Source organism: Simochromis diagramma, unplaced genomic scaffold, assembly GCF_900408965.1.
Source record: "Simochromis diagramma unplaced genomic scaffold, fSimDia1.1 OVJJ01000816.1, whole genome shotgun sequence".
Classification (NCBI taxonomy): Eukaryota; Metazoa; Chordata; class Actinopteri; order Cichliformes; family Cichlidae; genus Simochromis; species Simochromis diagramma.
This window is the reverse complement of record NW_024386908.1, coordinates 9775545-9797979: the sequence shown is the minus strand read 5'-3', so window position 1 is coordinate 9797979 and position 22435 is coordinate 9775545. Positions and strand designations below refer to the sequence as shown.

Genomic DNA, 22435 nt, shown 5'->3' with positions numbered 1-22435 from the left:
TGTGGCTGCTCTAGTCCCTGTAGATGCCCATAGGCGGTGTAATAAATGAGCACCAGGATCCATAGGAATAGGATGGCAGCGATTTCTGCTAGCACTGCTGTCATCGTTCAATACCCTGACGCAGAGCAATGGCCTTGTCATGCCTACTAGCAAATGACTGAATTTCTCCCTGATGGATCCACAAATGCAGAAGCTTCTCTACACCCGACGGTTTAATGTTCCAGTCTGCACTGAAAGTGGTAAATGTCATGTATCTTTGAGTGTATGGACCTATAGTATGTTTGTATAAAGCAAAATGTAAAAGGTTCTTTTACCTTTTGGGAAAGATCAGTGCCACCTATGTGACTACATTCTTGATATATTAAGTATAACTAGCAGAGAGTGATGTTGGCTCTCAAAGGCTGAAAATGGGTTGAGCCACACCATGAAAAGCCACGGTCAGTCAAGATGCTCTGTCTCTCAGTGAGTTATTTCCAATTACTTCTTTAAAACTGTTTATCTTAGCAAGTAGGCACAGTACTGGACAATAAATAAAGTGTATTGATTATTCACACTCACGTTGACATTGTTGAATGTGTGGAGACCACTTCTCATCTCGTCACAAATTGTCATTGACCTGAACCGACAAGGACTAAAGATTTTCCTGGCACTCCTAATGAATATGACCATGCGGAGGTGCACATATGTAGACTTCAACAGCATTCCTGCTGCATTGAACGCTGGGTAATGACCCATGCGTCCAATCCTCTGCTCTGTATCCAACAGTAGGGAGATTTCTCTCTCTAGGGGGCAAATCGTACATCTGATTCTGACTACAGGGGCTCGGATTCACCCCTCCCAATATTCCTCTGAGATCTCCAGAGTTGCTGACGGGCAAAATCTCTTTGTATTTCACACCCATGCAAGGCATGTTTAGTGAGGCAGATGGAGTGTCCTGGGCACTGATGTGAGCAAAACGATGACACCACCATTAGCATAATAGCCCTAGCTTGTGCTTGTGTCGTCATTATGGATTTTTACGAGGTGTGCGAAGAGACAGACAAAAGCAGTTAACACTGGGCAAGGCACCAGCACTGATAGGATGTCCCACTGCTTAGATTGGCTGAATGCTCCGACTCTTGCATACATCTGTCGAAAAAAGTCCCATTTAAATGCACTGAAGTTAGGTGTAGCATCAATCACAACAAGGTAAGACGGCAGCACTAAAACTCTCATAGACCTCAAGGACAAATTTGTACTTGCTAATTTGAAATGATGTGTAGCTTACAAGTGACAACAAACTCTTTGTGGATACCAAAAGATAGAATTTTCCATTGGAAGCAGTTAGCTTCCCAATTTTTTTAAGGATTAACTCATTATGAATCCATAGATAGATCCAGCAGATTCATAAAATATGGCAGAGTCATCAATAGATTCCTCTGTGGACCTTTTATTTTGTCTTATTATTAAAAAACTCAATGGTGAGAAGTGAGACTAATTTTGCCCTGGTTTGCTGTGTGGCAGGCCGGTAGTGGACCTAAACACAAAACCCGGAAAACAGCGTTATTGCTGGCAGTAAAGAAAATAAACATAGTTTTAAACCTACCCCAGAACAAGGCCTGGAAAACTATATAATAAAACTAATCAATAAAGGAACATAGAAAAGAGTGGGATGACACAACAAAGGGCAAAGAGAGACCTGAAAAGTAAAGGTAATAAATACACAAGGTAATGAGGCTAGAGGAAAATAGGTAGGAAACAGGGGAAGATGAGGCACATGAAACAAGCGATTATCAAAATAAAACAGGAAGTAACTAACAAGGAAACACCTACCAGAGACTAAAACTAAAACTCCAGGACTCAAAATATACAAAACTACAAAACCTGAGTGCAAGAACTAAAATTAGGCTTAACGACATACTAAGAAAAGAAGAGACTCAAAACTGAGATTATAAACAAAGCAGAGAATAATTAATTAATAATAAACCAAAATTAGAGTCCAATGACAAACTCTGGGTCAGAGACCCACACCACAACCAATATACCACATTTAATTGCTCATGAATGTTTAAATTAACCTGAAGCTCACTGACTTGTGGAGTCTCTCCAGACAGTAACAGATCCCCCCATTCAGGGGATTAAACTGTCACTCGATTGCCCGATTTAAAAAAACAAACAAAAAAAACCCTCTGGCCTCTCTGTTGGTACTTATGTTGTACAAATTGTTGCACACATTGGCATGGTCTTCACACCATGCTCTGAGGGCTGAACTGCACTTTGACCTTTTCTCCCAGCAGATACAGTAATTTTGATTCTTGCTTCAGGTGTTTTGGACTGGAACAATGGTAATAATAGAAAAGGCAAGGGTTTATTCGGCACTGCAGATTGTAGTATAGCTCAGTGTGCTCTAATAACAGTATGAACTCTCTGGAGGTAAAAAGTCTGTTTCCTCACTCGTAATATATATTTAATACTCTTCTTTTGTTCTGAAGTTTTCTATGTCGCGTCACACATTTCGTGAACTCCTCTGGATTGCCCGTGTTAATGCTTTATATATTTATTCATTTTTTTCTTTTCACCTTTATCTTTTTCAACTTTTCTTGCGAGTTGATCCTTTCCTGTAACTCTCATCACTTGGACTGTTCCTTCCTCCCATCCTGTCTAACACCGTATTTTCCCCTATTTACACACTATTCTGTTCCCCTTTTCTCCCCTGCAGGAGGTATGAGGCGTATCCGGTGTGTGCAGACCTGCAGGAACAAATCCTCACATGCTACAAAGAGAATGTGGGGAAAACCCTTCACTGCTCCAACATAGCAGCCCGTTATCTGCAGTGTGTCAACGATGCCAAACAGGTGGGTATTTGTCCTAGCTGTTTTCATTCAAACATGACTTGTTATACTTGTTAATTCTGAATTTACTTATGAAATTAATTAGGCCACTCATGTTATACAATTGTAATTAGGGGAAAAAAGCTGTACGCTTCAACCTTTATGTACTCAGTAGGGTTGAATACTAATTATTGTTATTGTAAGTATTTTAATTGCAACTGTGTTTATTTCATGCTTGATTTAAAAAAAAAAAAAAGACATTTCTTTGTTTGCAGCTGGATTGTTATATAAAACATATACTTGAATACCGACAAACCTTCCACAATAACTTTTCTTTCTCTTTGAAAAGAATGACAAGTTTGTGCATGCACCCTCACGGGCAGATAATAAGTAAGTTGTTGAGCTTCCTAGCCTGATAGCGTAGAGGAAGTGGAAGCTTTGTGTGGATTACAAATGAGCCTACAGCTTACGTCATTTAGCTCGTAGATGTGTATAGTAGCTACACCCCAGTGGTCATTCCCCTTTTCTAAATTAAATCATATGATGAAACACACTGGCATCCATTTACATATGCTGGCTCCTTGCTTTTAGACAGTAGAATATGATTTCCACCAGGCTACTGGCGCCTGAATAAAGCTCAGTCCAGATAGCCAGTTTAAACCTCACGGCCTATTTCCATAATACCTGCTGACACAGGCATTCCCCCCAACTGTGTATGTGTGCGTTTTAATGCAATAAGACCAAGGGAGTAGCTTCTGCTTAGTTGAATACCCTTGTCCTCTCCGTGCTCTCTTTTCTTTCATTGAGAAGTGTAAATGTTTTTTTGCCCTCTGTCTTGTGCAGTCAAACTCTGTATGCTAATAGTAATGTCACTCAGGTTGGTATTAACTTGATTCCCCGCTCTCACTTTGCAATATGTAACATCCATTGCCCCCCAAAAAAGACTCAATTTGCATTCATAGAGCTTTTCTATTAGATTTTTTTGCAATTGCATTGTTTTCCCGGAAATGGGGAAAAGTGAGTTTTGTGTCTCTCGCTCACTCTCGTGGGTATTAATATTAGATCTAAAAGTCAGATGCAGGCAGATTTTTAAGCTATATGTCATGTAAATTGCCGAATGTTTTATTCATCGCACAAACATGGATGCGTACGTGTGTTTAAGTCGAGGCTACATGTAGCCTCGTCAAGATTCAGCGAGGGTATGTTCACATTGCGAATGCTGTTATGATCTTGTAAATTGTTTGCAAGCGAACACGATATGGTAATCCGCTTGTGTTTATCACCTTGCAGCAATCACAGCGCACTCCTGTTCGTCTTTGCTTATCGGGCTAAGACTTACTTTTAAAGTCATTAGGTGCAAAAGAAACTGTTCTGTGATAAGGCTTTAAAGGAAATAATATGCGGAATTACACAGCCGACAAAATCGAGGGGAGGGAGGAACGAAGTGGGATTGATATGAGCTGATGCAGCTTCATGATTAGGATGTTTACACAGCTTTATCAGAACCGAGCAGGAAGCTCTTCTACAAACAAATGTCAAAGGACATGACTTTGACCTCTGGAGGTCACAAGATCCAAGCGTGCCCTCTAACAGACGTCTCTCATCCTCTTGCCCTCTCTGCGTCAAAGACACTCGATAGCATAGCTCAGACTGTTTTCACATGACAAAATCCCTCTCCCCTTCCTCGTCTTTTCCCTTCAGATCTGAAATTCCACCTTAAACTGCAGCGCCATGGGTGTAGATAGTGATGTAGCAGATGCCATCTTAGCAAGGATAAAAACAAAATCTGTCAAATTTTAGTTTTTGCAATATTGACCCCTTGTCTGGAGCCAGCCGAGACGGAGGCGTTGTCAGCTGCCCAGCCTTTGTCACTGATAATTAGCGTTCTTATCGCCACAGTCAGTGATAACATTTAGACCCACTTTCGTTGTCTTTTGTGCCCTCTGCGCCCCACCACCATCTCTCCTCCACTTCCTCCATCCACTATCCCTTCATCCCTAGTCACATTTCTAATGCATTCAGCACTTAACAGGTCTGATAGCAACCAGTGAGAAAGAGGCAGTCGAAGGACAGATAAAGTCTCCTTCCTTCTCCCTCTCTCTATGAACAGGAGTTTATCATCGAGTCCGATCTCTCCATCCGCTGCCTTCCTTCTCATTCCATATTCTCGCTGCATGACTGCCTTTTGCTCCCTATCTTTTCGTTCTGCACTTCATTTTTTAGACTGACCCTTCCATCTCCTTTTTGCTCTCAATGGGTATGCTCAGCTGCTGTTTGTGGTTTCCAAATGTGCTGTGTTTTCTTATCCTTATATTAAAGGGAATGAAATGAAAAGTGGCTTCCTTATTATACAAAACATTTCAGTCAAATGCTCTTAAGTACTCTTATAATTTAATTTGTCAACACTTCGCTGTTACCTCTTGACATAGCACATATTTTTGCTCCTAATTTAAAAGATTCTTAAGAATAAAGGCTAATGCCTGCCCCGCTGTCTCATTGTTTGTAATTCCAGTGCTAAAATGTAGTGGACGAGCAGGGATCTGTGGCAGAATTCACGTTTTGACCTCCCTCACATGCGCACTTTAATTTCACCATATACCTCAAATGTGTGCAGAAAGCATGCATCAATTGATGTGTGATGAAAGGGAAAGGGATCTCCACCCACACTTTAGAGTCCAAACAGCCTGCCGTGTCTAAGCGTGACCGTCAGGTTGTGACCAACATTCACAGCGTTGTGTTGAATTTGAATTCATCCCCCAGGGTGAGACTATCGACACTGAGTTTTACTGTAACACTCTGGGGCATCTGAGGGAGAACATTTGGTGCAAATAACTGAACTGTGACCATGTCATTATGCACTGAAAATGCAGGAGCTTTTTGGCAACACCAACACAGTCATCACACCCTATTCGCCAAACTTGCCAGATTTGGCTCCTGCGAGCTTGTCCCTCTTTCCCAAAATCAAGCTGAAGTGGTTCCAGTGGATGAGGGCCAGTACGCATAACAAATGTGCATGTGCAGCTCATCAGAATCGGACTTCCTAAAGAGTAATCTAAAAATAAGAGCGGCGTAGAGTTGCAAAAGGATGACGTTGATGGGGCTGGCGACAGATTTAAATCAGATGATTGGGATTTCTGTGACTGTTAACACAGCAGGAAGCACTTGTTGTGAGTCAATGAATGTAACTGAGGCTGAATAAATAGTACAGAATAAATAGCACTGAATGTATCTGATTTTAATTTATGTAGATCTATTCTTTCATGGTTGATAAATAATCAATTGAAAGCTACACTGTATAGTGTTCCTGTATAAAAGTATCCTTTTCACTCTCTGTTTAATAATAATAATAGTGGATTGGATTTATATAGCGCTTTTCAAGGCACCCAAAGCGCTTCACAATGCCATTATTCATTCACTCTCACATTCACACACTGGTGGAGGCAAGCTACGGTTGTAGCCACAGCTGCCCTGGGGCAGAATGACAGAGGCGAGGCTGCCATATCGCGCCATCGGCCCCTCTGGCCAACACCAGTAGGCGGTAGGGTAAAGTGTCTTGCCCAAGGACACAACGACCAGGACAGAGAGCCCAGGGATCGAACCGGCGACCTTCCGGTTACAGATACGCTTCCCAACCCCCTGAGCCACGGATGTTTAAACATCACTTACACCTAGAAACAAAGTAATGTAAGGCGTTACTGTACTAAATGTATTAATTACATCTCTCTTCACTTATCCCAAAACGGTAATGGCAGATAGCTTCCTCCCTGAGTCTGGTTCTGCCAGAGGTTTCTTCCTGTTAAAAGGAAGTACTTGCTCATAGGGGGGATCGTCTGATTGTTTGGGTCTTGTCTTTATTATTGTTGGGTCTTTACCGTACAATATAAAGCACCTTGAGGTGACCGTTGTTGTGATTTTGTGCTATATTTATAGAACAGAATTGAATTGAAAAGTACTGGGTCCCTACATCTCACATTACAGGAGCTGCTCAGCCATAGAAACCAATGGCCTGAAGCTCCCAGCACACAGTTTTCGTGCTGATGTTAATACATGGTCTGGCTGTGGCTCTAAACACTTCCACTTTTCACTTACAGTTGACCGTGAAATATCTAGAAGGGGAAGAAATTTCACGCACTCAACTTCAGTGAGCTCTTTAGAACTTCCTCCCCCCCCCCCCTTTTTTTTTTTTAAAACAAATGCTTGTATAGGCAGACTGCAGGGTTGGAGAGCGTTTTGAAAACGCTCTCCAAAATGGATACATTTAAAAACGCAGTTTTGGCGTCGCAGTATGGCCAGCGAACCCTTTTCAAAAACAATGACACGTTTTAGTCATGTGATGCAGTCATGTGACCAATTAACCTAAGATAGCGGAGGGCATTACACAGCAGTTGTTTTGTTTGCTCTCAATTTTGACAGCCCTGTTAAAGATCATTTGCTTTGTTTCAGAACGTAAGTTGTAATAAACTGGAACCATCGTGTGGTTGTTTTCTGCTTTTTGTCGTAACATGGATGATGCAGCCAAGCAGGCGTGCTAGAAGCAGCTTCTTTTATCGGTAATCATTTTATGGTTAGATCGATAGTGTGGAAAATAAACTGGGATTCTTTTGGGACACACAACCATGGATCCACAACAGTTATTAAGTTAGTCAGTGAGGAAGAAAATATATTTTCTTTGTTTTGTTCTGTCTACTTGATTCCCCTCTTAAGTCCCTTGTTTCTTCTTCCTTCCCCCTCCTTACTCGCCTTCTCTTGGGCAGATTTCATCCAGTGGCATCTGCAGCAATAGGCCGGTTCAAATGGTTATTGACAGGGAGTACTGGGGATTTGTGGTTGCACTTATCACTAACATGGAATCCAGTGCCCTTGGGTCCTTTCTCTGCTTCTCAACCTCACTTCATCCTCTTGTCCTTTATTGTACTCTCAGGCCCTCCTCCCGTTGTCTCATCTCTCGTGTGCGAAATAATATTTTCTTCTGTTGTTTTTTTTCTCTTTTTGATACTTTTGTTTGACTTTTCCATCTCTCTAATGCTCTTTTCTTTTCTGTTTTCGTCTCCAGAACAAGTTGAAGACTGGGGGATAAAGAAGAGAGGGCGAGAGAGAAGGAGCAATGAAGAGTTTATTGTGGGGGATTTCTGATTATTGAGCAACTGACAGACTAAACCAGAGTGGAGGAAGAGGGGGATAAGTCAGCACCGAGAAACACACCCTCAAAAACCCAATAGAGAACCAACCCAGAAAGGAACCAGATTAGAGGCACCGAGCACAGCACCTTCAGAGAAAAACACCTTTTCCCTTCAATACTTACCTCTTCAGCACCTCTTTTACCCTGCGTCTTTCTCTCCTGTGAGTGTGTAACAGAGGAGCAGTGACACTGTCCTACATTTTGGAGAAACATCAGGTACCAGCAGGGATCAGACGGCCTGAGCTTGGCCCTCTAAAAAGGGATAATGGTTAACCAGCACTGCCTCAAGAAACCAGTCACCTCTGTCCCTTGGACCCTTCTCCACACTCTCCCACTTGGAAAAATAGAAGTCTATTTTATTGATAAGTCAAATCTATTTTGTTGTTGTTGTTGTTTTCTTGCTCCTAATGCATCGTTGTGTACACAAATGCATGTCTGTTTGCATCAGTTTACTTTGTGTGATTATTAATAATGAAACCATCTGTGTGTTGAGTATTCATCTAGACCAACACTTGTGACAATGTCTGAGCAGGAAATAAAAAGACAAAATAAAGCAGAAGCTGTCGCTGAACTTTTCTCCATAAATATTCAGTTTCCACCATCTCTCTTGTGTGTGTGTGTGTGTGTGTGTGTGTGTGTGTGTGTGTGTGTGTGTATGTGTGTTTTATGATAATTACTGTAAGCATTACCCATTTTTGATGGATCCGTGGCCCTTGTGTTGCCACAGCATTTTTGCCAAATGGAGTGAATGAGCCCAGGAGAGACAGACTGAAGCACAGGGGAAGTATTTGTCCCAGATGTTGTGCTTCATCATCGATCTTTCTCTTTTTTCTTCTTTTTCTGTCTTTTTTTTTTTTTAAAAATATAGCTCGTTGTGTGAATCCTCTGTGCTCTAGCTATTTGGGGAAAAAAACAAACAAAAAAAGGGCATTCTTTCTTGTCTGCTTATTGTCACTCTTTTATTAATCTGCTTCTGTCTTTCTTTCTTTCTGGAGTGTCTCTTCTCCGCTCAGTCTCCCAGGTTACTGCTGCCTTGAAGGAGACTTCTCGTCCACGCTGTCTGCATCCTGCCAGACTCTCTGAGTTAGATTTACCTGCAGACAGACACCTTATGTATATGTATGAGTACGGATGGGGCTGTGCATCTTTTTATTGGCCCGTTTATTGCTGCAGTAACATTATTTTAGTGTGTGGATGTCAAAAGGACGTTTTCTGGACTTGATGTGGACGCAGGGGATCGCAGAAGAGACATTATCTTAATTCTCCATCAGAAGAAGGAACTGTGTGTCAGGCAGGGTGAGACAGGCGTGGTGGGTTTGTGTGTGCGGTGTGTATGTGTGTCCGCGCAAGCATGTGATTCGTTGTGACTAATCCCCCTCTGTCAGTCAGCTGTCCTTTTGCTTTTTGACTTTTGGAGTCTCAAAGGGGTTAGGGGTTGATTTCTATTATACAGCGGCTATGTGTGTTGGAGGGGTTTTCTAAAGGTTGGGGATAATGGGTATTGGAGTTTGTGGCAGATGTTCCTTCACAGAAACAGACTAAGCCCATTCCCCCACCCTCCATCACCCCCAACCCACTTGTTTTTCACTGACACAAGCTGCATGACTCCCTGTTGGACCAAGTACCTTAGAGCCAAGGGTAAGTGATTTAAGAGTGAATTCCATCTGTAATAAGATTATACGCACTCTATGATAATTAGAAGATGATTAGAATCATTAGGGCTAAACACCGGGCTTTTCTTTTTCTATTTCAACAACCTGTTTAAGGTGTAAAGTGACTAAAATTGCCCCGTATAGTTTGTTGCTGTTCTTTATAGTACCAAATGGTGTATATTAAGAACATTTAGCTTCTTTAGTGTGACGCATTAGAACCGCAAGCCATTCAAAATTAATGTACTGATATATTAGATGGGATTTATATACATCCCTTCTGATTCTCTATTACCAGAGGAATGCTTAGATGTTAGCAAGTATTTTCAAAGGTTAAATATAGAAATGAATAATAGGGGAGTGAGCTGAAAAGGTTTTACTGCAATTTCAACAAGTGTGACTGAGGATGTCCTTGAGAACCAAGCTGGTCTTTAATAGTGAAGGGAGGCTGTGTGGTGGCAGGAGACAGTGTTGAATCTGGGGTCAGAGTTCAGGATGAGTGCTGGAGGTAGCGACAAAGGCATTATAGCCAAAGGTACATTTAAACTGCCAATCATTCTGTTCTCTTTTTGCACAAAAAAACCCATCATGTTACAAAATAAACCGACACACAGCACACGTCTCTTTTCAGGAGGTCTGTTAAATTTGTGGCGCCGGAGCTGTCACGTTGATGTTTTCATTTGATCTGCTCTTGGTTGATTTTGGCAGCGGGGGATTGATTTTTTTTAAGACAAATTTCTCTCTGATCAAGATGGAAAAACAAGTTACAAATCATATTTACAAAAAAAGGAAGTCTGCTACTAGTTTGGTAGTTTGCCGCAAGCAATTTATAGCTGAATCGTGGATCATTAAACAAATCGAAAATATTTCCAAACTTGATTCCAAAACTTACAGTTTCATATCACTCGTTAAAGAAACCGAATTGAATCCATTTCCATTTTAGTCATGTTATATCTCTTTGATGTCACCAGTACTTCGGTGGGGGGGGCAACCCAGCTGCCATATGGCGACAGGCAGGGTGCACTCTGGACAGGTCGCCAGTTTGGCATTGATTCATAATTAAGTCCTCTGCCAGCCTCTGATAACATCATCAGTGTTTACAGATGAGTGTTTTTTCTGTTTTAATTTTGTAGATAAAACATTTGTTGGGAGACCTCTTGAGGGTCACCATGCATGCTGCCACACACACACGCACACACACACACACGCACACAGGGCTTGTCTGTTTTGTTATTAGCCGCTGATTTGACACAAAGGGAAGATGGTAGGAGAGTGTCCTTTGCTCGTAAGTGCTGTAATGGTTCTCAAGCTGAGACTGAGCCTGCATACAAACATCCAAAGGCATGTTTTAGCCATCCTGTGTAACATAGCATTCCAAAAAGGAGTGAACTGCTGTTTATTTTTAACTAATGATCCACGTCAGGTCACTTTTATAGGTAGCACATCAAAATTTATCTTTGCAGTGAAATTATTATTATCAGCAGCTAACCTAACAAGTATGGGTACCTGGGGATAACTCTCACAGGCACAGGAACAACAGAAAGACCCCAGCCAGCTGGTGGAATCAAACCCAGGACAGTGCTAGCGATGGTACCACTGCGCCGCCCATTAGGAAAGAATGCCCCCCCCCCTCCGCTACCACCACCAATTTCAAGAGAAAATCCATTTGTGATGAAGCAATTTTTGCTTGAGAGAAGGTGGTATATAATTTAAAATCCAGCTATTTATTCTCAATCTTAGGGTGGGACCAGTGTCAGTCACTGGCTACCAAGAACTGAAAAAAGTTGGCCTTACCTTTAATAACTTTAAACTGTATGTCTGTAGCCATCATAATGGAAGCTATGGCTGAAAGAAATGGATTCATACTTAAAAAATGCCACATACCAATACTAATATACAAAAAATGAATGTTTTCATGATTTGAAACATAGAAAAAATACAGCTTTTTCAGCCAAATATGAGCTTCAGACTAGTAGATCCATTTAGAGATCTTCACTTTTTATTTGGATACTTTTGATTTTTTTCTTTATCACAAAGATATTTAAACTACATCAAAAATGCTGATACTTCGGCCATAGTTTGTCATCGGTCTAGTTTCCTCTACATGGCTCTCCATTCCATATCCCTAAGAGATTTAGCCCAAGTGTACAACCAGGTCCTTCACTTCTTGTTCCTCTGGATAACAGAGTTTGGTGATGTCGTGGCCTCCAGCGCTGACAGTTCCTGTGTAGTTTTCCAGCACTTCTGTCACAATTTTGTGCAGGAAGACGTTGAAAAGTGTCAGGGATAGAAGGCAACCCTGATGCACTCCAAATGAGGTCCAGAATCATTATGCGGAGGAGATGTTGACAAGTACTGTCCTATTAGTGTTGCTGTGCTGCTGCTTGATGTTTCTAAAGCTTTTTGACTCTTGTTATACTTCTGCGTGGTGGACCAAAGAGCTACACAACACACCCTGTCAAATGCCTTAAAAAACTACACAGAAAAACATGATCAAGGTGTTCTTCATGTTCCCACTACTTTTTCTTCTCTCAGGCCCACTTATTCTTCAGTAAAGCCAAATAAGTGACACATCCTTTTCTTCTTCTTCTTCTTTCAGACGCTTCCTTTAGGGGTGTCCACAGTGTATCAAATGCTGCCATCTCACCCTATCCTTTAGATCCTCTTCTGTAAAACCATCATTATCAGTCACTAATGATCCTATTTTTTTTAATAAAGTCTCTTAAAATGTATTACAGGTATTTCACTCTTTACATGCTGTTTTTACTATACCAGCCGCTATCAGTATAGCTTTTAGCGTATCTTTAGTGGAATCCATCTCGGTTTGAACACAGAATGTTTGTCACTGCCACCAGCACCACTTCCTGCATTGGTTGGCATGAAGTGATTAGGATAAAGCTAGAATTGAATTTCAGTGCTTTTATGATATTTCAGTCCAAGATTGCCTCTGTCCTCTAAAGAAACAGTCTTGGGGGGAAAAAAGCACCAGAAAGCATTCAGCTCTGCAATACAAAAACATCCTCTACCATGTTGACTAATCGCATTTGATTTAATGACCTTCACTGAAGAAAAATGCATCTCACTTTAAAGTTTCCCCCACACTTGCTCTCCAGCTCTTATCCTCTTGTGCGTCTGTGCACTGTGCAGCAACTCCCCCATCCCAGTGTTTGTATTCACTCCACTTTTTTTTGTTCTTTTCCTCGTCTCACCCTGCTCTTTTCCTTACTTTTCTCTCCCTCGCTTCTTTCTTTCTTTCTCTCTCTTCTAACTCATCAAGGATATTGAAGAATAGGCTGGCAGCCTGAGGGGCGGATCTGTTGGCGGTGATTGGCTCTCCTCGCTTGCCAATGAGGTGTGAAGCGTCTGCCATACTGCTGTAACTCTTCTCTGAGGGCCGCCCTCACCTTCTTTTGCGTTCCACACACACAGTTGAACACAATATGCTTTAAATAGATACAAGCGCTTGACAAATTCATTCATCCAGACAAATTAAAAACCCAACAGAAGACACCGCGGAAATGTGTTTATGGTTACATCTACACGGGGTACCTCATTCTGTTTGGACTTCAGGAAAAGTAAAGACACACATACACACACAAACAAAGAAATGTTCTTGGTTGCCAGCGATGCCAGTGGGGCCTGCAGATGAGAGCAGACCATCATATACTCCATTCTAGTAATGGGCAGGCAGATGGCAGGCTGCTCTGTAGCCTCTGCTTAGGCTGATGGCTCTATTCATCAGGCAGCTACGCCCTCCCTGCAGCCCTGCGCTGGGCTACAATTTATGGAGCATTCTCTCCTCAAACTCCTCTCTGCTATTCTCTCTTGCTCTTATTTATTTGTTCTTTTTTGTTTTAGTCCGTACCTCTGCTGTTTCCCACAAGTCTGTGCTGTCTGTCTGCTTGGCGCCATAAAAGACTTTTTCATTCCAGCTAGAACTTCTACTGCTTGGGGAATGAGTTATTGGCTCATTGTTGGAAAATGATGCTACCTTCTTGTCTTTTTTTTTTTTTTTTTTTTTTTTGTCAGTCTAAAGTTTTGGTCATGTAAACACTTTTTGGAGACAGAGCTGCTTGATGGCAGATAGTCTCTTTGGAGTTAGTCAAACTTTTTGAGCCAAAGCCTGTTTACTGCAGGGCAAATAATCCAACTTGGGGGGGGGTAAACAGGAAATCCCAAAGCAGTGTACTTGCATTTTAGCTAACTTACTGAAACTTGAATTCATACCACTATCTGCAGCTCTGGACATTAAAGATTGAGGCTGCCAACACCTCTAAAGCTATATGAATTTTAAGATTATCAGCAGAAAAATGTAAATCCATCTTTTAATGTGATCAACATGTATCAAGAGACGCTCCTCTTGTCTTGCCAGTTTGGCTCTGCTTATTTTCTAAATTGGTAACCGTTTAGTTACCAATTTAGTTACCAACAAGTGCATAATGTTAGTTAAAGTAACTTTAATTATGTATAAATCTCAGGCTTGTTGTTCTGGTGTGGAGATAAAGAATTATCTGTTGAACAAGTGATAGTGATGGTGTGATGGATAGCTGTGAATGTATGAAGGGTAGTCCATGTCCACACGTACGCAGATTTTTCTATGCGTTTGCACCTTTCGTCCACACGTAAACGGCGTTTTCGGTCACTGAAAACAGAGATTTCTAAAAACTCCGACCAGGGTGGATATTTTCTAAAACTCCGTTTTTGCATTTATGTGCGGACGAGAAAAACGCAGAAAACGCAGTGTCAAAGATGTGCGCTTTTTTTGACGTCACAGTGTGCGCCAAGTTATTGTTTTGGTGAAATGAATTTCTACAATACTGTTACTGTTAATTGTACTCTCTGCAGTGTTTAAATGCTTACATATACACACACAGTTACTGTCCCTCCACACATGACTGGTTCTGCTTCTACGCCCCATCTTTGTTTACTATTTCCCACCGAGGCTTCTAGACTTCTGATTGGCCAACATTTCTACACGGTTAGGAATATATCGCCACCTGCTGCTTTGGCATGTTCCTAGCAGCGTTTTCCTTCATTTCTGCCTTTACGTGTGGACGGGATTATTTTTTAAAACAAAAACGGAAAATCTCCGTTTTCAAAAATACCCGTGTACATGTGGATGTAGCCTAAGGCTACGTCCACATTAATGCGTTTTCTCTCCGTTTTGACCTCCCGTCCACACTGAGGCTATGTCCACACGTACACGGGTATTTTTGAAAACTGAGATGAGGATGACCTTAAAGGCACACACTGGAATGTACACTGTAACAGAATAATAAATCAATCAAACTACTTGAAAATATATAAATTGGCATTGGAAATTGAATTCTTTCCTACATGCATATTGTGCAGCCCTCTGTCACTCTCTCTATGAGAGGCTACGAATCAGGTTTTATGTTTGAAACTTTCTGTAGCAGAAGTGTGAAATATTATGCTTTTATAGTGCTACGCAAAAGTCTTGAACCACCCTTCATTTCTTTGTATTTGGCTTTGAAAAGGGAAATAGATGCAGCAATCTATTGAAACCTGTGCAAACATGAATAGAAATGTATATATTTAAGGCAAAAACAGTTTATACAATTCCTCAAAATTTTTAAGCATAAACACTGCACACAATGGCGAGATATGCCACGTTTTTTTTGCTAATAGCTCTTTGGGAATCACCTTGTTAGTTCAAAAATACTGTTTGTCAAACTGTAAACTTCGACTTTTTGGATTTTTTTTTTCTAGATTGAGCTAAAGAACACAGTATAATAATCCAATTTGAAATTTGTAGAACAACACTTGAGTTAAGTGCCTTTTTATGCTTAAACGATTCATAGGGTAAACAACAAACAAACAAAATATGAAAATTATCAGGTACAAGGACTGGTCTGAAAATGAATCCAAAAGTGGCCAAAGACCAAAGCAGAACTTATGCCTTTGATAGAACTTTGATAGACTATTGCTTGACCACTTTGGACGAAGTCTGGCTCATTCTAAACAAATATAAAGAAATTAGAAGTGATTTCAACAACCTGTTATTTGACAAGTATTTCGTCTTGATGCATTCTCAATCATCCAGGTAAGTAAAGCTCCAAAAGTTGATTCTGTTCATCTGGACTGAAAACGCTACGTCCAGATGAACAGAATCTACTTTTGGAGTTTGACAAGTATTATTTAATGACTGTTCATCCTAGTATAACTGCATATAATTGTTGTATTACATTCAAAAAGTCATCAAACTTTATGGAGACGCTGTTTCGGTGACTGAAATTGGCTAACAGTGATCAATTACACCTGCCTTTGTCGGCCCACCCGGTCCGTCATTTTAAGCCTTAACCTTAAAGCCTTAAAGCCTCAAGTGGCCATTTGAGGAACTGCAGGAACTGAAGCACAGGAAGTTGGTCACTTTTGTTTGGCAGCATTACAATAGCAGGTCCTACACAGTTATTTGCAGCACTGCCGATGGTAAAGCTTCTACACCTGGGAAGATTAAAAGACTATAACTGGAAAAAAAAATTAAGACCTTAGCAATAAAAAATACTAGCTGACTTGCTGAAATCTATTGCTACATTGTGTGCATTATGATAATATACCACAACATCATATGTTAATGACCAAATTGTAATGCCATAAAAAAACCGCCTAAGTATATAAGAGCTGTAGGATAAGTAATTGCCATGAATTCATTAATTAATACAAACTGAACAGAGAAAAGGCCTAAAAAACATTTCCAGAAGCAATAAGTTAGTCTCATGTGAATGGTAGAGAGTCACTACATGTTAGAGAATGCCATAAGCCAGTGGCCACTAAACCTGTTACATGGCCCCGCATAAGCCTATCCATCCGTGACCTGCAAGAAGCCAGTTTAGACTAATCCCCACAACTGTAAAAAATGTTTTCTCACCCTTCAGAAGAGGATTTAAATTACTTTACACTTACAACTTGTGCTGCGCCTTGGCTGCAATGTGGTGTGCAGCTGGTGCCTGGAGCGTTAATTTTGTCCTGAGGCCCAAGTCACTGGGGTTACTGGGGCCCGTTTATATACAGTGTGCCCACATTGTCCCTCCTGATGAGAACTACACATGCACAGACGGAAATGTACTCTGCAGTTGTCCTCCTTTTGCCACGTGAAGTGCTTCAACACATGAACGCATGCAGTTAAGGTTAAACACACACACACTTGTTCACACAAATACAAGTGCGCACACACAAACATGCCGAGCACACAGACACACACAGTCATTTATTATTGACAATGACCATAGCTCTTGCACATGCACACTCTCATATTGTGAGCAGAGGGCTGGAGGGCAAACAGAGATATTGCACATTTATACACATTCATACACTCAGATACACTAAAGCATGCTTTGTGTTTTATACCTCATTGTCCCAGCTGTGGAAAGTGCCTCGAGGCATTCACAACGCAGACGCACGCTCTGACATGATTATCTCCTTTTAATGTTGGTGATTGGGTCATACTGGGATTGGTGGCACTGTGGAGTCATTATCACAAACACACACCATGTGTACAATCCAGAGGACAATATTGCATAATCAGCACTATGCATGAATCCATCTGGGTGTAGTTGCAGTTTGCCACTAAAACGAGATGCTGTATTGGCTGATGTGTGCTGATATATATACATGCATGTCTGTCGATAAGTGCTGATGGCATACAACTTCTTACCGGACAATTTACTAAGCAAATTGATCAAGTTTAAGGCAAAATAAATGCTCACATTTTGAAATATAAATTTAAAATGTTTTACTTCTAAAGTTATTAGAAAATTCAGCATTACCTGACAGGTAGTGGAAGAAATGTTATATTCCTTTAGTAAAGTAGCAAAGCAACAGAACAACATCATGTAAATACTTAACTACACATAACATTGAATTATTGGCAAACTGAACATAAGGTAATCAAAAGCAAAAGCATTTATTCTGCAGAAAAATGTTCCCTACCTGTGCTGTATGGATCAATATCACTGCGGTGTTGGCAACACAGCTGTTTAAATTTCATTCAACAAAGTGATTTCTCAGAGATGCTAATCTGCAAGTGCTGGTACGATCTGCACCTGTTCAACTTTCCTGTTTCGTTAAAGTGAACATGACAGGAGTAATCTCCTCTCCGTTATCAAGGTTTTCACTGCTAACATGCTAAAGGTGTTTAAAAAACACATCTCCACACTGCACTATAACTTCACATATGTTGGACACATATGGTGTTTACTAAGAGAAAATGCATTGGTTACAGAGATAATGCACAATGTGCTTTTTTTTTTTTTTTTAAATTGCTAATACCTATTCTGTACTCACAATGCACAGATACTACCTGATCTCAGAGCAGTCAAGGCAGAGCCCATGGCAGAATGTTAATCTCTCATCAAGCTCCCGTTAAAGACAAGAGGTTCATCCACAATGTGCATGTGCAAACAATCACAGAAATCTGCTTGCCTCTCAGCAAACTCGCGCTATTATTAAAGGGGTACAACCACACCCATCAAAACTTTGCTCCCTATGGATTCCAGTGGAAATTAACTCAAGCAGAGTCAAACCTGTTTCTACGGACAATTTCAGAATCCATCCACAAGATAGACAAATGTTAAAAAGCATTTGTCTCCTTCCTGATTTCTTATAAAAAGTTATCCAAACCTACTTAGCCCTATTTATCTGGTGGTGGTGTGATGATCTGGGGCTGCTCTGCTGCTTCAGGATCTGAATGACTTTCTGTGTTTGGTGGAAACCTAAATTCTGCTCTCTAACCAAAAACCCTAAAAGAAAATATCTAGCCATTAGTCCATGCTCTGAACCTCAAGTACACTTGAGTTATGCAGCAGGACAATCATCCGAATCAAGCCCACCTCTGATTGACTATAAAAATATAGAAGGAGAAGAAAAAGAAAAAGAAGGTTTTATAGAGGGCTAGTCAATCTGAATCTGATTAAGGTGCTTTGGAATTACCTTAAACAGGCAATTGATCCTCAAAAACCCTCCAATATGGCTGAATTAACACAATTTTGCAAAGAAAAGTGGGCCAAAATTCTTTTACAGCAATGTGAAAGTCAGCTCATTGCTCATTGTCAGTTTTTGGAAACGCTTGACAGCAGTTCTTCCTGTTAAGTGTGGCACAACAAGCTATTAGATCTAGTAGGCAATTATTTTTTTCATATAGAGCCATGTAGATCTGATAGCTTTTTCCCCCTTAATAAATGAAATAATTCAATTAAAAACTGCATTTTGTAATTAATCACGTTATTTGTTATTGGCAAATACTTTGTATGGGTGCAAACAGGCAAAAAAACCTTATGCCAGAACATGTTTGAAATAAAAGGAGAGAAATTCATTTCACTTTGGTATGTTTTAGTTAAGATCTATTTTTAGATTTCAATGGGCAATCACTGTTTGCCTTGCTTGCCCTGAGAAAGTTGTCAAATGTGTTGTTTAATCTTTTTTAGTACTCATGCTGGTCTTCAACCTCCTGTGCATTTACATAATTAAACATTAGATTACCACTTTTGAGGTAAATTCATATTTTTTTTGGTCATGTTTAGGGAAATGAAAATATTTTAAAAATTGCTTTAGTGCATTCAGTACAACAGGGTTTTTTATGCTGAAGAAAATATTTATGTTTGATTTTCTGGTTATATTGCATTAAAACCACTTAAAGCAATTCCATAATATTGGTTAAATTTATAATCTACATTTTGGTTGAAAGTCTTTACAACAAATAAAGCAAATAAAAGGACAAAAATGCCCCACCGTCACACCCTTTTCTCAGCAGCTCCCGCATCACACCTTGCAGAGTCAATGGAGTGAGGCGTCCTGTTTGTCGACTAATCAAAGGCCCTTTCATGGCAAAGACTGATGGCTTAATTAGGTCTGCTAATGTTAATCACACTTAAATATTTATAAGGAGGAATTCTTTTGTTAAGCTTTGACCTTTCTGTGGAGTTCATTGACATGGTTATTACTGCTGGTGGTGCTACCATGTTTCTCTTAAATATAACCATAGCACTTGCCCTTGGGCCATTATTGATTTTGATGGAGCAGACATGGTGCTGTGTTAACGCTTTGTCTGAATGACTTTGGTTTATCAAGCTGAGTTTTACCCTGGAGGTGTGTGTGTTTGTATGTGTATGTGTGTTTGTGTGAGTGTGTGTGCATGCGTGCATGTGTGTTGGAGCAGCCCGAGGGGGCCATGGACAATATCTTATCAACGAAGGGTGCTCATTGTGTTTAAGTGGAAGTGAAGATAACAGAAATGGGTTCATAAACACTAAAGGATGTTTCTCAGCTTGCCTTAGCTCAGCACTTTGACTGAACATAACGATTAAAACGAAACTGTTATTTGTAACACAGTCACACAAAGCGCTGACCATCATTTTATGACCTCAGGGCCGAATTTATTCAGATTAGTTTGAGGCCACCACAACTGCGGAGAAAATGCTGATGGAAATTGAAAATTCTGTGGGTCATCTATTAACAATGAGTAAAATTTATAAACACAGAGATGCCATTTGTATTGTGTGCTATGTTTGTTTGGTGTGTGTCCATGTGTTGGTGTGCAATGATGTAAAGCCTTATGACACTTATATGAAAGTAAGAACTTAATTAAAGGCCTGCTTGACTCCTTGAAAAGAACCAGAGGCCAAAAAAATGAAGGGTGACAGGTCAGCCTCGATTTCCTCCAGCAAATTAAGAATAGTGTACCTTGGCAATCGAAATGTTCTGCTAAATCCTTTCCTTGGCATTCTTAAAATATAAAAAAAGATCTCCTTTGTACTACACTCTCTCTGTTCTTAGAAGCACCTCCATCTTGCAGAACTTCCTGCAGCTATTAGTTAAGAAACATGTTGAATATGTATATGAATATGTTAAATAAGGGTGTAATTAACAGTGTAATTAACAGTAAAGCAAAGCTTATAAAATCACATTTTATGATTCAATGAAATACTCTTGCCCAATTTTGTGGTTATGAAAGTAAATGCAAGCCAAAATAATTTCAACACCTATCGATTGTTAATTACAACATGAAAACAGTCAGGTGTCAAAAGAGGGTTTGTGCTGGCCTTAAATAAGTCCCCAAACTTTTTTCCCCCATCATTTGCAAATAGCCAGAGGCATAAGGTTCCATTAACTCTGAACAAACCCAACACAGATGATAACAGCCTTCTTTCCTGATGCACACCTAAACTATCTGTAGGATCAGTTGCAATACAGATGCATCTCTTTATTATTTGTATTCTGCATCACCCAGTTAATTTGGTTCTTCAAGATACCCACTATTAGATGTATACTAATAATATGGGGTTATAAACATCTTAGGCTCCAAGGGAATTTATTGTGGTCTGGAATATTTAATGAAAACCATTAATCATTCATTGTTATTTTCTCAATTGAATATGTTCGCAGAGTGAGTGCCTGCATGGACTTTTTGTATTCTGCTTAAGTACCTCTTAGCCTCCTCGAGTTCAATTTTTACCAGCGTTGGTACACTGCCTGAGGTGCTCAGCTCATTTCATCAGGTCTATTGTTTTGTTTGTGGACAAAACAGCCTGTTCCGCACCATAGATATGGATGAAGTCTAAAATATTGTGTTTGTAATAACCTGCTGAAAAATACAGCAAGATCTTTTTTTGCCTGATGACAAAATTCTGATTGCTTGGAGTATATTATAAGTTCCATGTTATCCATACACCTTTCCTCAGTGGTCTTGAAATAACACACATATCAAAGTTGTGTTATTTACAAAAAAGAATGGTCTTGGACAGCAAGACTGGCTTAGTAATGACTTAAAACTTAGATTTCATCATAAACCTGTTATTATTCATCATTTTCTTCAGACTGGGCAACTCCATCTGTTTCTTTTTTTGTATCATTTTAATTCACTGACATTTAGATAAGCTATCTGTCATATCTATCTTCCCCTGAATTTAAATATGGCATGCAAATTCGGTTTTGACTTTTTCTAGATTACCTTACATGAAAACATTAGTAACTTCAGCTTAAAGTTTGTTTGCATTTGAAGTATCTGAAGACTGGTGACGTAGACTTAATAAGATGTTGTGATGGAACTCGTTTGACCTTCTCTGTATTCTGTTATTCTGCTCTTATGGCTTGAGGAAAAGGCTTCCTAGTACTGTGTTTTGTCTTTGTATAATCCTCCATTTTAAGGTACATGTGTGTATAAGTTATCCTTTGGGTGGAACGTTCTGTTGTCTTCTATGACTACGGTAAGTAGATAACTTTTTGCTATAAATGATTCTATAGTTGCTGTTATTCTTTATCAAATGCCATGCAGGCTGCTGCTGTAGTCTTATTTGTGTAAACTGATTTATTTCAGATTTCCCTAACTTTGTCTACAAACTACTTTCTGCCAAATCAGCTCCAGTCCTCCTCAGCATTGATTCAACAAGTCGAACTCTACTGGAGGGATAAACACCCAACTCTTGCGGCCCTAAAGGCCATAGCACATGACTGGCATCATGTTCATACTTAAACCCTTGGAAGAGACTACCATCAGGGATAGAAATAATGAACCAAAACAATTTAGTATCAATTAGCAGTGACCTTCCCTTTTAAGGCAGTAATTATCAAACTTTTTTCAGGCCTTCCACATCAGAGGGCAAAAAAAATATGGCATACATTTTTCATGTGCGTTTGATTTTTTTCATTCTATCAATCATTAACATGTCTGTGAAGGTTCTCAGTCATCCAGGTCATCACACTCTAAGGAGCTTGGAAAGAAAAGCGTCTGGACTTCATTAAGTTGCCTGAAGATGTTTCACCTCATATCTAAGAAGCTTCTT

At 40.1% G+C, this 22435-nt stretch overlaps 1 protein-coding gene across 2 annotated transcripts in view; it reads left to right on the top strand.

Annotated features, from left to right (window-relative positions):
- chchd3a (coiled-coil-helix-coiled-coil-helix domain containing 3a) overlaps nt 1–8548 on the top strand; it is an 80641-nt gene extending 72093 nt beyond the window's left edge. For both annotated transcript variants that reach the window (XM_040035470.1, XM_040035471.1), the window contains 2 exons: nt 2699–2834; nt 7864–8548. In XM_040035470.1, the coding sequence (XP_039891404.1) occupies nt 2699–2834; nt 7864–7887 (160 nt within the window). In that variant the 3' untranslated portion in view covers nt 7888–8548. The remainder of the gene's footprint in view (nt 1–2698; nt 2835–7863) is intronic.
- Nucleotides 8549–22435: the final 13887 nt, after the last annotated feature.